General features: G+C 46.2%; 1 protein-coding gene and 1 long non-coding RNA gene across 3 annotated transcripts in view; one reads left to right on the plus strand and one right to left on the minus strand.

Annotated features, from left to right (window-relative positions):
• Window positions 1-14,493, plus strand: part of NEURL1 (neuralized E3 ubiquitin protein ligase 1) — a 140,870-nt gene extending 126,377 nt beyond the window's left edge. For both annotated transcript variants that reach the window (XM_050976488.1, XM_050976489.1), the window contains exons 5-6: window positions 10,578-10,724; window positions 11,547-14,493. In XM_050976488.1, the coding sequence (XP_050832445.1) occupies window positions 10,578-10,724; window positions 11,547-11,788 (389 nt within the window). In that variant the 3' untranslated portion in view covers window positions 11,789-14,493. The remainder of the gene's footprint in view (window positions 1-10,577; window positions 10,725-11,546) is intronic.
• Window positions 627-11,463, minus strand: LOC127059780 (uncharacterized). The gene is made up of 3 exons (XR_007777925.1): window positions 11,266-11,463; window positions 3,218-5,247; window positions 627-1,120 (listed from the first exon to the last, which is right to left on the minus strand). It is a non-coding gene; the product is annotated as an uncharacterized LOC127059780 (long non-coding RNA).
• Window positions 14,494-16,516: the final 2,023 nt, after the last annotated feature.

The following is a 16,516-nucleotide window of genomic DNA, read 5'->3' on the forward strand; positions in this document are numbered from 1 at the left end:
CCAAGTTAAACACTTTGGAATTGGACCTTGCCTGTAATTTTTAACAGGTATTAAAATACAAATAGAGCTTTTCATACCTTTATTTCCAGTATAACAATGCTGGGAGCAGTGCAGTCCTAGTATCAGTACAATATGAGTGTAGTGCAACTGCCCAGAGAAAAGCACTGATGCTGTCCCAACTGCATCTCTGCAACTGCAGTAATTACATGGATCAGCAATATTCTGGCAGAAGGGGGAAAAAAATGAACTCCCAACTCTAACTCTAATTGCAGTTTTATTAGGGAGGTGATGTGCACTGTTTGCACTGCAGTGGAACAGATTATGGTGCTTGCCATAATATGTGTCATTATAATATTAGAAAATGTAAGAAGAATGTAAATTGTTCATCATGACATGCTCCATCTTCAGAATGCAAACAAGAGTAATTTTGTGAGATCTGTCTTTTGTATTTTGAGCTTTATATCACAGCAGAAGACATTTATAGTCATCTTTTTCTAGTTTAAATAGAAAATGTGAAGTTACATATCCTTGAAAGAAATGAGACACAAATATTGCAAAAAGCATACTTGTACCAAACCTATCCTAAATAGCAGATGTCATTCTGTTTCTGGGGCACACCATTATGAGATTAAATAAAGTGACATTATACAGTGTTAAAGGAACATCAGCACTACAGCTGACTATAAAATGAAATTAAAGTTGCTGGGTTTACTTCTTCTCCAGCTTATCAGTTTTGTTTGGAGAATGGACAGCCACTCTTGCACCTAGAGAAGGTTTGTTTTTGACTTGGAGAACAAGATGACTCTGGGTATTGATCACAGGATACTGTATTTCATGACTGGACATTATTTATTTGGTCCTGATGCAGAGCAGGAGCAAGCTCAGGTCTCTGCTGCCTTGTGACTTTGCCATAGAAGCTGACATTTGCTGACTGCAGTTATTCCACAGTGCTGGAGATACATTTATTTCCTAATATCAGGGGAGACCATCTCTAGCCAGGCTGGTGATCTTACAAGACTTTGTAGGAGAGGAGTGAAGTGTGGGGTTAGCTGGATAGTAAAGAATTCTGACTTCTGTTTTCCTCTTATCAATCTGGCTTTGTATACTGGCAATATATTTGCTGTAAGAGAAATAAAACAGCTGAAATTAAAGATGAGGTTGGAAACACCATTATTCTTCATGCCATCCCAGCAAAAGTAAAATAAATTAAACCCAAGCCCAGCTATAATGCAGTGAGAGGCCACAGACATTTGTAGGGGAGGCAGAAAAAAGTCAATTTGTTTCAAAGAAAAGTTTAAAAGCCAACTTGACCACATGGAGGAAAGATAAATGAAAGAGAAGGGCGCTTTAATGTAGCAGATAATAGCATAAAAAATATCAAGCTGCTGGGAAATGGACATAAATTTAAATTAAACATAAATGAGGGTAATTAACTATGGGAACCAGCTATTGAGGGGGGCAATAGATCTTTTTTGTCAGGGAAGCCCTTCTAAATATTTCATACGTTAAGTGCTGGTCTTAATTTAGTAATTCTGGGGATTAGGCCCATAAAAACAACCAAACAAAACCCCAGATCATTAGGCATGTAGAAATGAAACAGTCTTTGTGTATCCTTTAGTTATTTCATTAGTTGAGGTTGGGTTGGTTTTTTCAGATATCATTCCTATATAGTCAACAAAACCAGCCTATTAAATTTGATTTACTGCCCTCAGCTTTTGCTGGTAAGCATTTCAGCTCACACACAGTTTTATTGACAGCTCTGAAAGGTTGAAATGAGCCAGTTTGGATACAATGGTCTGGTTTTGCTCAGGTTTTGGTGGTGTAATTCATTTACAAAGTTAAATTGATTGACCCCATAAGGTTTCAAAATGTATGACTCATGTCTGGAGAAGCTATCACAGCAATAAGTTTATATATTTATTGTTTGAGGATCCAAATGGTTGGGGATATTCTTTCATTTTCTTTTGTCTCAGAGTTGAATTGCTAGCAAGTAAAACAACTTCTTTAATATCTTTTTTTTTTTTTTTTTTGTGGTTTTGGTTTCCCTTGTGAATTTCATCCTTTCCAATAATATTGAAGCTTTCTTTTGAGCTATGAAATAACATGTTCCATCAACAGTCACACTAATGAAGCCAGGTTGCCAACTTATCTGTGTCCTTTCTTTCCATGCACTTCAATAACTCCAGCCCCACCAGAACAGCTGCACAATGTAGCAGCTTTCTGGATGTCTCCTAATGCTGGCCAAGAGTCAGCCCTAGGCATGAAAAAAACAGCCCAAGAGGCAGCATTTGGTGTGGGCAAGTCTGAATTCACATCCATGCTGGATAAATGCAGTACCTGGGACACCTTCCCACCTCCTTTACCACGGACAAGAGCTGGGGCTCCTGCTTAGCTGCCCATTGAAAAATATTTACATCTCAATTGTGGCTGAGGTTTGCATCCTTCTTTCAGGCTTTCTTGAAATTGGACAATGTGCTGAGGGGGTGAGGAAGAAAGATCTGACATGGGACTTGTAGAAAAAACAGCTCTGTGTCCTCAGTTCCTCGGGATTTCTGACAACACCAGTGGGCAACAAACCAGATTGGAAATTAGTTCAGCAGAGTACTGTGGGACACAATTTGCTGGCAAAGGGCTCTTTAAATCAACAGTGAAATTTGATCTGAAGTGGCCTTGGTGCCAGTCTGAAGGGCTGCCAGCTGCAGCCAGTCCCAGTTACAGGCAGGCTTACTCGGAGCCGTGCCCACTATGACTCTTACTGGAGGTCAAACTTAGCAGTCCTGGTAGAGCTGTCCTTGTACAAACAGCCTTTTTCCTGAGGCTGACTGAAAAGACCTGAAACTTCATGGATGAACAGAGTAGTGTCTTGCTTAGGTGTCAGAGAGCAATGGTTTACCAGAGGGAATTACTTTGTGTCTTTCTGTGATGTTCACCACACTGCCTTGTCTGGTTTTCCTTGACTTTTGCTCTATCCCAGGTGAGTGACCAGCTCACCACAGACCACTAATGATTCACAGGCCAGTGGAGACTGCCCTCTCCCTTCTAAACAGTATTTTTTCTCCATGTCCCAGAATCCTTTACTTAAGTCTTGCTGATACTGTTCCTGCAACTACTGTCTCCAGTGTATCCCCATGGGAGAACTTCTCCTCTTTCCTCTTGTCTCTTGCTGTGGCACCTCCTAAAAATCTGTAGGGCTTCTTGGGAGATGACCCCATCTTACCTCATCTTTCCAGGCTTTTGTCCATTCCTGTGTAAATAAGATTTTTGTCCTGTGGTTGATCCTTGACTGCCACAGGATTCCAGCATCCAATGGCAGAGATTCTGTCCCTTCCAAAAGGCTTCTCCTCTCTGGGTGCACTTAGGTACTTACTTTGCATGTGCAATTACTGCAGTGAGCACACAAAATATTTAAATGGTATTTGGTATGTGCAGTTGTTATACACACTGGTCATAGCACAGACTGTAGGTGACTTTGTAGAAAAGTATCTCACACAGGTGAGAAGCATCCAGGATCTTGATTCTCCAGCTCTGAGTTTAGAAGTCTCTCCTACTTGAGGGAAGACAGTTCTTGGCAGTAGCAAATCACACCCCTCATCTCTGATCTCTGAGGGGGTCAGGACATTATCCATTTGGAATTTTGATCCTTCTCCAACTTGGTTCATTGCAGTGACATGGAAATTGTTGAGTTAAACACAGCATAAGAGAAGCCTGATAACTGCCTAGACATTGCTGCACAGAAATGCACATAATGAATCTCTTCCTTTAACAGACTTTCAATTAGATATGCCCCAGAGTTCCATCTCCCATGTTTTGATTTGTATGGAAAATGGCCTAATTTAAGCTGATTGGGATCTAACAGGCCCACATGTGTGTCATTTAACAGCCTGGAATTCCTGTGCACTGCAGGGTACAGGGTATTTTATGGTGTTAGAGACTGGGGGAAGGAGGAGAGTTAATATTGTGTGCCCCCTGGAAGGCAATCCACTTGTATTAATTGATGCCTCATCATAAACACTCCCATCATGTATGGTTTGCTTTCATTCAAGTACACATTACTGATGGTAAATTGAAATAGCTGCAAAGAGAATACAGCATCCTTAACTGCTGGGCTTGATTCTAGCACTGCACAGAGCTCTCCATTCTCCTCTTGCTTTATATTCATTGTTTCAAAGGAGAGTTAGCACAAAGGGAGGCTGCTGTGTGAGAAAGGACAAGTTATAACTTGGGCCTTGGAAAACTGGAGAGGTGGATGTAGTCAAATGCTTGACTTCCCTGTGGTCAGTGCCAGCAATCAGAGTTAATATCTGCTCGTGGCACCTTTGTACCACACACTGAAGATCCCATTACACATGACACATAATTAACCTGCATTTGCCACGGGTGGTCAGTGACATCAGCCTGTGCTCTGAGGTCTGAGCTGGTATCCAGGTAAAGGCTGGGGAAAGCAAACACACCTCCTCCAGCAACAGCCACAGGGCTCCCAAATGTCTTGTCCTCTGCTCATTGTCCTTGACAAGAGCAGGAACTATTATCATTAGTAAAAGAAGCAATTACTGGCTGCAGTGAGATTTTCATAGTAGGTGAGGTGTAGATTTCCTGTATCTCATATTACCTTTGCCTTCCTACAGTAAAAATACAGGATATGGGATTCCATACCAGCCTCTTTGCCTTGCAACTTGTCTCTGGGGACAGATAAAATCTGCCTATTCTTTGATCTAACTTGGTGTGAGTTAGCTATTCTGGCTACTGTGAGAATCACATAGCAGATTAAACTCTTTCTTTGATTCTTTGTCAGATCCCTTTGCATCCAGCTGTGCCCATGGAAATCCAAAGAGTGCTGGCCAAGAAAAGTTAAAGTATTTGTTTCCTGTTTGCATCTACCACCCTATTTATACCTGTCCCTTCTGGAAAAGCATAGCTGGGAGGTACTGGGTTAGGCATCAATTTTCGTTTTGCTCACAGAACTGTCTTTGCTGTGGTCTCCCAAATACCCTTGATTTGTTTTTCTTAAACAAGATGAAAGCACCAACTCTCATTTTTGTGGTTTCAGCTACTTAATCCAGGCTTCTTTTTTCACCTCTACTTCATGTAAGCATATGCCTGGGTGCTCTGTTGCTCAAGAATTTCTCAGGTTGAGAGGTGGAGCTCCAAGTCTATGACTCTTTCACTTCAGTTCAGCCATTCCTTGCATGGTTTCCATGCCCTCAGGATTTTGCAGGATGTAAATGCTGAGTGACCACTCAACTTCACCTGTCAGGATGAGACAGATACCCTGTAAGTTTGCTGTGTGCTCTTTGCTTCCAGGGAGCACACTGGGTTTGGGCTGTGAGAGCTGCTGAATCAAAAACGTCTGTGGCATTTGGAGCTTTCCTGTTTCCCCTGCTTAGCTGGAGTGTGCCTGTGACTGCAGGAGGGTAATGGATGTGCTGGTGCCCTGCTGCCCTTCTGGACACAGCAGACAGCTAGGCTCCAGTAAAGCCATAAAGTACACTCCTTTTCTGTTCCTCATGAAAGTCTGAGCTGTTGTTCTCCATGTGGTTTGGATCTAACTTTTACTTCCTTAAACAGTGGTTGTCTGACGCCCATCTGCAAACACAGACCTTATGGTTTTGCATGCAAAATCTGCCAGGCTGCTTTTTGACCTATTTCCGGACATTTCTTTAGCATAATGCAAAATCCCTTATGTTTTCATGGGCCTGTGAAGGACAAAATGTGTTATTGTTCTCTTCAGAACAGTTTTGAAGTCCTTCAGGAAATGCTTGAATGCAAAAAAGCCCGTGGATCAGCAGCTGACATGGGTCACCAGGTACTGATGTACCTGAGAGGCTGCAGCACAGAGGCTGGGCTCTGAGAGCATGGTTGACCAAAAACCACTGAACCCAAGTGGAAGGAAGAAGCTCTGGTTTCTGGCCAGGGCAGTACTGTTCCCATCACCGTGGGAACACAACAAATGGATGTGTAAATACATGGATTTTACAGCATGCAGAAATGATGGATGTGCTCACATCCTTCCCCAACATTATCGTTGATCTCTAACTACCAGGTAACCAGGCAGCAACAGGTGCTTTGTTCTTTTGTTTTAGCACAATGGATTCAGAAGGCCCTGTTGGGCAAGACCTGAGTGGGGCTGGGGGACAGAATAGTTCTCCTGCAGCTGTGATCACTAGACTGAAAGGCATGAGAAGTGCAGAGATGGCTTGAACTCCCTTAAACATGCTGCAGCTAGACCTGAACAGCTGTACTAACCTTTTCCACTGTGTGCTGGAAGCTCTGGGGCCTGTGAATGAATGGAACAACACTGAAAACTTGTGATTGCTATTGATAATTACCTGATCTTTATTATCTGTCCTATTCATGCAGCAAATGTGTTATAAAAGAGAAGGGGATGTCAATATGCTCAACATGAAACTCAGCATATGGGCAAGTTCCTATGTTGCAGAAGACTTTATTCTTCCCTAGAAACTATGGAAGGAGGCTCCTGGACTTTGTCTTTTAGGAACAATGTTTAGTTAAGCTTCTGGAATAGTTGTCAAGATGATTATGGGTAAAGAAAGCCCATAAAAATTTTGAAGATCATCAGACTGTGTGAACTCTGACTTGTAGAGTAGTGGACATTCACTGACTGCATCCTGTAAGCCAGGAAAAACACAGTTTAAATGGGGTGGGTTGAAAGGGGGAAAAAAGGATGATTCTGGAGTGCAGACAACTGGCTCTGCATTATTGTTATAGAAATGTATGTAGAAATCATATTTTTATAAAATAACTGAGGGGGAGAGTTAACTGAAATCTGTATTTTTAGAGAGTATTAACTGTATCTGGTCTTCTTACCATTGTAAGTCCTCCAGCAGTGCAGATCTCCCCAGACAGCTGCCTTTAGGAGAGATGCTTGGAAGCTGGGACAGCCTCAGGAGATACCCTGGAGAGTGGATTGCAGTGTTCTGGGAAATCACCCTGTTCACCACAATAGATACAGAGAACAAAAGCATCTCTGACAGCCACAACTGCTGTATTTTGGTCACAGGACATTTTATAAAAGGGTAATTATGGATTCAGGTAGCTACTCTCATAAAAATTGTAAATGCTGTATGGAATCCCAAGAGACTACTTACTTCACCTTCCTGTCCTGAAAGAGCTCTAATGATGGAGATGCCATGGTCTCTCTGGGAAGTCTGATTGCCTTACAGTGCTTCACTATCTACATAATGTCTAACCTTAGCACCTTAGGAGTCTGAACCCATGATTTTTTGTCTTCCCCAGAACATTGACAAAGAACAGATTGTTTCTTTACTTCATTCATCAGGCTGTGAAAAAAACTGCCATATAAAAATCATAAAATCATACAATATTTTAGGTCAGAAGGGACCCCATGGAATTGCCTAATCCAACCTCCTGCTCAAAGCAGGGCTAACTTCCAAGGTAGCACAAGACTTTGTCCAGTTGAGTTTTGAGTATTTCCAGGGACAAAGATATCTCAGTGTCTCCAGCCTCCTTAATCAGCCCCACTTGACCCTGGATTGGCTCTACCTTTTTTTAACAGGATGGTATTCTTGGTTTATGATCATTTTGGTGACCTCCAGCAATTTCCAGGCCTTTTTTCTGTAGGATGTCTGTATTTCAAACTGAATGGACTAATTCCCTGTCCTGTGTTTAGGTAGCTGTTTATCTCTGCTGAAGTGCTGCATTTTGCATTTGATCACATTGAACACCATACCATTTATTTCTGATCCTATTTCCAGACTATTGAATTCCAAACCTTATTGACTTTTGAATTACAAACCTTTAGCATACTAGCAGCCTTTCCTGGCATGATGTTGTCTGTACATACCATAGTAAAGCTCTCTTCTGAAAACATAACATTCTCCTTTGGTGGTGGACAGAGAGGTTCGTTTATTTGCACCTCTTCCACAGCAATGACAGAAGTGTAGACAAAGCATCAATCTGCATTGGTCTTTGCTAATAATTGGACTTTGTAAAGATAAAACAGCAAATGGAATTTATTCAAAATCTATTTAAGGGTGATTCCAGTGCGTTTAAGATCAAACATGAGACAAGTTAGCAGCAGAGACAATTGATCTGGGGGCTTTAGAGAGAGAAAGAACGTTTAAGTTGATTTACTTGGAATTATTTAGTTTTTTAAGTCATGGTTTGAAAGCTGGCTCTTGGTGGGAACTCTGTGCGCACAATGAGCATGTTTGGCCTTGAGCTCATGTATCTGGTTTTAGTTAAGCCAGGCTGGCCACACTCATTCCACTCTGCTCATGATCTCATTCCATGCTCCTTGTCATGATATCTGCACACCATCCAGCAATATATTAAAGCATGAGTAACATGTCTTATGTTGATTATTTTGTCACCAAGGGAGAAATGTGTCTTGTCTGGTAGGGAACTCAGATTGTTTTAAACAAAGCTCTATACTGACACTGGAGAAAAGTCAAGTATTAGGAGGAAGAATTGGCAAGGTGTCTGCTGGCCCTTGGGTAAGGCCATTTTGGGACTCAGACCAGCTACAACCAGAGAAAACCATGGTTCCTGCATTGCTGAGCTCTCCCTGCACTGTGCAAAGGCCATTTACCCTGCTGCCAGCAGGCTTCATCAGCTCATATGCTGTGATACTTGGGGCACCTCCAAATTCTCCCATTAGTCCAGGAAGAGAAACACTCTTATTTTATTTTGCCTTTAATGAAATGACCAGGTTGGTGTTAGAAATGCAATGTGCTGCGTGTCATCTGAATGGAAGAAATGCCTCTGGGCTGTAGGGAGGAGAGGGAAGGCTTGAAAAACTTGTTCAGCTGCTCAGTGTTCATATTTGTGTGTGCAGTGAATGAGCTGAACCCTGTGCCCTGCTGGGCCTGTGTTCAGTGTCTGTTACCACAGGGCAAGTTTTCTGCTTCGGTCATCTACCAGGCTGGAGGGGAGCTTGCTAGTAGCTGTCATTAGAGGCTGCATCATTCTCTTTGCTTATTTACTGAGCTGAACTCCAGCCTCAGCTCCCATCTGTGTGATGAAAGAGGTACCTCTTTACAGTATCTCAAGTGTGAGAGCTCCAGAGCCCTTTATAGAGTCTAATTTAACTTCAGCTTGTGCCTGGAAGCAAAGTGCTCCTTTTTTTGGAGAGGGATGAAACTGAGGGACTGATGGCTTAGGCTAATTGCTTCTTCTCTCATACACAGTCCTCAAAACAATCATGACCCCTTCCCAGTTCTGTGTTGCACTTTTACTGCTCACTTGTTCTGCTAAAAAGAGCAGGAGAATCTGTGTTTTTGCTGTTTTTCACAATCCACAGCTGGCACTTGCAGTCTCCCAGGTTTGGTCAGTAGCCTCCCTGCAAAAATGAATTGAAGGACCTTTCTGAAACACGGGGTTTTCCTGACCTCCCACTGCTGCTTTTTCTCTGGAGAATAGCCTCCAACTCATTGAGGACTCTGTGGATCCAAACTCTCTGTGCCTCTGGCTCCTTATTTGGTAACATGAAGAAGTCTGAGCATTTAGTTCTGATTTCAAGTTACCCTGGTTGTCATCTCAGCTGGGGAACTAGAAATTTTAAAACCTTAGGCAGGCTGGTTCTTACCACCAGGAACCCATGCCCTTAGTTCAAGCACGTGTGTGCTGCTCTCTCACCACTGGCTTAGCAAAGACCAGGCTGCATTGGCAGCAATGAAAGTCCCCTACAAAACCTTTGCAGAAGGTAGAGTTTTAAGCATTGCAGGTTTTTTTACCTTCTGGAAGGGGCTTTAAGATATGTGTTGTTAAAATAGCAGAAGAGACCAAGATGGAAGGAGGGTGCCAGACCGGCTGTGGGACGGAGGTGGCTTCTCTGGCAGAGAGTGCATTAATACTGATGGCAGGCAGTGGGAGCAGGAAGTAATGGAGCTGGGGACATCTAGAAGAGACTTGAAGAAGCTTTGCACTCTTGAGCTGTCACATCCACATATGGAAGTGGAGGAAACATTCCTGAATGATGAGAGGTGTCTTGTTCATCCTAGATCCAAATGCATTTTGGCGACTTACCCCTACCTCTGACAGAAGCCACCCAAGAAAGAGGCAGAGCAGTGAGCATAGCTAAGGTTTCCTGATTGCCAGACCCTCCTGTTTGTTTCTGGAAAATCCTTGAGTGACTTTGCATTAATTTATTGAAGCCTGGAGTTGTGCAGTTTTGCACTTTTGACAAAAGGATGTGTTCTTGTGCAGGAGTCCAGCCCACCCTTCTGCAGGCTGTGTCCTCTACTGCTACAAGCCTGTGGCTGGCTCTAGTATTGGGGGCACATATGAGCATGAAACCACATGGGAAGTAACTGCACTAAATTATTTCAGATGCAGTTAAGGGCAGAAACAAAGGGTTATGGTAGCTTTGGGAGCTCCAGACAATTTCAGGGATTGTGGGAGTTTGATGTCTCTTCAGAACCAACTGCTAGCATTGAAAAAAAAGGCACTTGAGGATTCTTTTATCTCCTCCCTAGATTTCATTCTGATGAGACCAACCCTGAGAAGCACTGAGGGCTACAACCCCTGCCACATACCCCCAGCACCCTGTCAGCCTCAGTTTTTAAAAGTAACCATAGACCTGTTCTCTCATGGCACAGGTTCCACCACCTTAGCAGAGCGGCTGGGACTGTCGGCACCGAGCTCGCCCTCATCAACACCCAACTCCCCCACTGTCCTCTGCAGTGGTGTCTCTGGCCCCTTACTGTCTACGTGTGGCTCTGGCCCCCTCTGCAGCTCTATCAGTGGTAAGAATGGTGGGATCCCCTGCTGCCTTTCCCTTGCCTCCTGTCACAGTCTCACACTTGTCTCCCAGAAGGGCTCTAAAACCACAATAATCAACAAATTATTATTATCCCGTCAGCTCCCCTGGGGAGGAAGGGAGAGCCTCTGCAAGGGCTATTTTCAGTCTGTTTTATGTGGAAGCTGCTTGGATGCCTAGACAGCAATATTTCTCTCACCCTTTTCATCGTGAAAGGTCCCAAGGGAAGCAGAGGATTTTCTGCTGCATTCATGGCCCTGTGACGCAGAGCTCCTTCTGGAGAGCTGTGTGGCACTGACACATCTCACACTAGCTTGGACTGGAGCTAAAGGCCTGCCTACACCTCCCCTTTCTCCCTCCACGCACCTTCAGTAAAACACAGTATTGCTATTCCTACAGTGCCAGTAAAGTACAGATATTTAGATAAATGCACATGCAGTAAAAAAGTGTAGGCTGTTCTGCAGCACTTTTAAAACTCCAGACACCTGCACAATCCCAAGGCATTGATGGTGGGATATATAACTTACCAAATCCTTGTTGCATGGGAAGAGCTGTCTCTTGGATTGCTCCTCATGGGCAGCAGACCATAGATGTTGCCTAGATGTTGCCTTCCTGCTGCCTTGAGCCTTGGCATGTGAACCAGGACTCAGTGAGTAGGACAGCAGATCACAGGAAGGAAGCCTGGTCCTGGAGCATGTATTTCTGCTGGGGGCATGGCTCCTCCCTCTGTGACTGCAGGTCAGAAATTACATTGGGATGTCAGCAAGAGGAGTGACCATGTTGTTTTTTTTTTTTTTTTGCATTGCAGGCACAGGTCCCAACTCTCCAAGCAGCTTGCCTGAGTCACCCATCTCCCCATCCGTCTCAGGGCCCTGGGTAGATGAATGCACCATCTGCTATGAGAACGTGGTAGACACAGTCATTTACTCCTGTGGACACATGTGTCTCTGCTATTCATGTGGGCTGAAGCTCAAGAAGATGGCCAATGCCTGCTGCCCCATTTGCAGACGGGCCATCAAAGATATCATCAAAACATACCGCAGCACTTAGAGCAGCAGCAGATGCCTTGGTGGTGACTGGGCACGTGGGGAGAAGGCTGTGAAACAACACAGGCCTTGGTCTTTATTCATCACCCAAGAGATTCAAAACTCATCACCCACCACCACCCTGACCTCCTCTGCCATGGACAACAGATGAGACAAGCTTAGATGCTGCTCTTCTACCCCCAAACAAGCCCTGCGGCTGAACTCCAGTGTCAGGGAAGTTGCGATGGACTACTCTCCCTTGTGGATTTTAAACTTTATCTCAAAAAATGCCAGCTGGTGCAATCATCCCTTTCTACACCATGCACAGCAGAGGGGAGTCTCCACTCTTTAGCATAGACAGCAAGTGGTAAAAGGCTCAATGCTACACATCTCCTTCCAGAGGCACCCCACATGCAGAGACAGCTTAGCAGAAGAGAAGAAATGAGCAACGTGTTTCTGTGTACAACCAGCCTGACCAGAGGAGGCTCCTTAGAAAGGATGGAGCAAGGCAAGCATTGACCCAGCGAGGGAGGAGCAGTGAGCACACTCACAGCAGAGAGGCTGGGGCCAGTGCAGAAAAGAACCCAAGATTTGTGAAGCAACACCCACCCCGTATCTGCAGACAGAAGAGCAGACCCATGGCAGCCCCTTGAGGGCCATCCCCAGCTCCTCCATTGCCATTCTCTGACAGAGGCTTTCACGGTGGTTTTGGCAACAAACACTGGCAACAGCTCTGCTTCCTCCCAGCAGTGTCAGCCACCTCCTGTCACCACCGTGTCACATGAGGAGCAGCTCCCAAACCCCAGCACCACCAACCTGCGTGTGGTCTCCACGCAGCACGAGGGATTCAGCAGCATCTCTTCTCCCATGGGCCAGTGGGAGAGGGAGACATAACTCCCTCACCTTTCTCCCCCTGCCATCCAGACAGCACTTGTGAGGAAAAACCCCAGCCTCACGGGGGAAGAATGTATAAACCCACACATCTGTGGGTTACCTTTACTGGTAACTTTATCACTGTGCTTTAAGACAAAACCAGCCAGGTGGTACTCAGCTCTTCACAGCCACACCGGCAGGACACAGCTGTCCTTATGCGTTAGGAAGTAAGGAATGAGAGAAAAATAACTTGAGGGGTTTGGTTTGCTTTGGTTTATTTAAACAAACCTCCTTCTCTCCTGCCTGAGTCAGGAACCTGGCTGTGCCCAGCAGGGACAATGGTGACCCCCATGGAAACAGCTGCTGCTCTGCCATGGCCACAGGTGTGACCCAGGGCTGCTGGCCCTTGGGGCTGGGCTGTGTGCCTTGGCAGAAGCAGGAGCTGTCTGCCTCCCTTCCCAACCCATCCTGCCGCCTTCCCGGGCTGCAGGGGAGGGAGGGACTGTGTCTGCGTCCTGAGGGGGGTCAGGGCTGGGGTGCCATGGCAGTGGAGTTTGCCCCCACCACATCACCCACCTGGCCAGACCAGGGAAGGCCATGGAGTCACACCCTCCCTGCTGAGCTTTTCCTTGCACCCGAGCATATGGCCATTGATGGGATAGGGGGGAGCAGTGTGGTGAAGGGATAACAGTATTCAATGCACACATGCACTTGCTGCATGTGATGGGGGAACACCATGTTCCCCCACCCCCCAGCAGCAGGTGGGCTTTCACCACCCACACTGGCAGAGGCTGATCCTAAAAACACCTGGAAAACACATCCTTGCTCTGTCTCTCAAGGAGATGCAAAAAGAGACTACTCACTGGGGAGCACATTGTAGAGCCTTTCTCTGAGGGTGCCACCATCACTGCGGCCTACCCAGCGGCCTGCAGCTCCCCCAGCCTGCCCCGCAGGCAGCACTAACCTGAGTGCTGATACTCTGGCTGACAGGGATTTATGTTATTTCCTGGCATACCTCTGATGTACAGCCCAAACCCAGCCCTGGCCCAGCTGTCAAAAGCTCCAGAGCTGATGGCTCCCATTCCCAGATGGCCTCACTGAGGGGCAGGAGGAGGCTGGCTGGCACAACCTGGGGGAAGTCAGAGCAGCCCTGCAAGGAGCATGGCTGGTCCTCAGGCACACAGCCAGCTCCAACTGTGACCAGCACACACAGGGAGCTTTTTCAGTAGTTACACAGACTCCAGTGCAAAGATTTCAAAAAGGAGGAAGCCAAGGGGTAAGAAGGCATGGATGAAATAGTGGATGTGGGAAAATGTGCAATAAGCAGCCTCCCGAGCCTTCACCACACCAGTGGGACCAGTCCCACTCCATGCAGGGAAAGCCAAACGGTAAATTTTATTTTTCAAGAAATTCCATCCATGGGTACCAGTGCAGTGGTGTAAATTCCCTTTTCACCTTTTGAATTGAGAGTGTTTTAATATATTAACTGTGTTTGTTTTACTGCGGACCAAACTCTAGGAGTTAGGAGAAGCTGAAAGCTCCCCCAGTATCTGAGTTCAAAAATTGGGGTTCAGTCCTACCCCTGCACAGGCTGGCCTCCAGCTGTCAGCAGGGAAGAGAAAAAGGCTCTCTCCAGGGAGGAAACAAAAAAAACCAGCAAAACCAGTAAAAATTACAAAAATCCTAATCTTTTGTTTTGTTTGATTGGTGTAGGTTCCCATGTACCTCTGTGTTGTGTCATCTGCATTTCATTGCTTTACTTTAAGATGTTTTGTGTTCTGTTTAAAGACAAGAGAAACTCATTGTGAATAATTGGATAACTGTGATCGTGAATAAAGTTGATTTAGATATCCTACAGCAGCACGGGTGGCTGAGGATTTCTCACTTCATGAAAGCAACAAAACACAATGGCCAGCACAGTGAGAGGCTGAGGTAAAAGCAAGGGTGGCATGAGAGCCTCTTGCTTAGGGGGAGCTGGGTGGAGAGATCTCAGGCTTTCCTTTAGTTCTGGAGGATGGGAGGGCATTGGCAGGTGGATATCAGTACCCCCTTGGAGGACACCACACACACATAAGGAATAAAGGAAGGCACAGAAGTAAAAGAAGAGCTAACATCATTCCTGAAAGCTTAGGCCCCACACTCCTAAGCCTCTTCCTGCCCTCCCTAGAGAGAAGTCACAACTTTTTCACTCTCACTGCCTTGTTTACAGTCTCTTCTGTAACCACAAAAAAGCACCCTCCACCAGCACAAAGAACTTGTGAGGAAAGCCAGGACATGCTGCTCAGCCTAGGAGGGGGCAGGTGGGGTGGCCAAAGATGAGGCAGAGCATCATCCCGGCCCTGAATGGGGCAACATGCTGAGAAGGCCCACTTGACCGTCTGTGGTCTGGCCAAGCAAGATGCTAAGGTAAGGAGCAGATGCTTCCTGAGTATGTAGCAAGGGACACAAGGACCCAAAGAGAATTTGGGTTCTCCAGAGATCATGCCAGTTCCCTAAAAACCCAATCCTCTGCTGCAGGTATCTGCTCAGGAGCACACCTACAATACAACAAATATGAGATTTTTCTCCTCATCTTTTTGTTTAACTGTTCAATAGATGAGATTATCTGGATCACACTCTTGTCATGGGACATACCTGAGGTGGCATCTTCTCCCTCAGTGGGGGTGCTCCATCTGCCAAGGGCCTGGCACAGCCCAGGAGTGGTGTCCTCAGCCTCTCCAGTTGAAACCATTCTACTCTAACAGTTCCTCAGTAGCCTGAAACATTCCAGGCTGGGTAAAGTGAAACCACTTCTCCAACCCAGCTTTCTCCAGCACCAGCCTGAGGAGATCCCAGCTGCTGGGAGAAGGCAAGTCTGCACTGCTGAGTGCTGCCCTCCAAGAGCTGTTCCAGCTCCTGCTTTCCCGGGGACAGGAGGACCTCTAGTGGGTCTGGAAAGCCTCCTCATTCCCTCAGGAGCAAGGGACAGGGTTGCACAGCACAGAATGACCTAGAAACTGGCAGCACTGACTTGCTGGATGTGCCGAGCCCAAGCACTGCTACAGATTAGGATGAGTGAAGTGCTAATGCTCTGGGCCAAACTTAGATCTCCTCCTTCCCTGGCACCAGCAAGAGGGACCATGGCACATATGCCAGGTTTCCCCTCTGCCAGCCTCAGCCTGTGCAAACCCCTCATGCTGCCATGTGCAACAGCCCCAGTGAGCTTTGCATCCTCATCTGCTGAGCATCGCTGGAGTCACTCTGCCCTGCCTGCCCTCCCTCCCCACATCCAAACCAGAGCTGTAATTTCCCCATTGCTCCCCAAGTATTCTTCACCAAGACCACTGTGGTGCAGAACTGACCTTCCCCAGCCAGGGTACCCCAGCCCATCCCGCTGCTTCAGGCAGGGCTGCTCCCGGGGTGTCCCGGCTGCGGCACAGCCCGCGGCGGGCGAGAAGGAGGCGGAGGAAGATGAGAGGGAGGATGCTCCGAGAGCGGTCCAGGAGCTGAATCGCTGGTCCAGCATCGCCACCTGGTGCCCGGTGCCCGGCCCGGAGCTCAGCCGCCGCTCCTGCCGAGATGGATTTTAACAAACTGAAGAAACACTAAAGTAGGACCAGAAAAATTCAGTCTTGAGTGCAGCACAATTCTGGTAGTGGTCCTCCGAGAAAAACGGGCAAGAGGAGAGCAGTTAACAGTGAATTACAGTGTACAAGGGGATACATTAGTAAATAGTGATTGCATCAGACAAAAAACCCCTTTCAAGCTGGGTGGCTCACTGAGCACAAAGAGAAGAGGGGGCACAGTTTCCTGTCACACTTGGCACTACGTTTATGCCCAGGACTGTGTGCTGCATCAGATTCAATTCCTGGCATCTTTCAGAGAGCTGGGGTGCCCCAAC

The sequence above is a fragment of the Serinus canaria genome, chromosome 6, assembly GCF_022539315.1.
Source record: "Serinus canaria isolate serCan28SL12 chromosome 6, serCan2020, whole genome shotgun sequence".
Lineage (NCBI taxonomy): Eukaryota > Metazoa > Chordata > Aves > Passeriformes > Fringillidae > Serinus > Serinus canaria.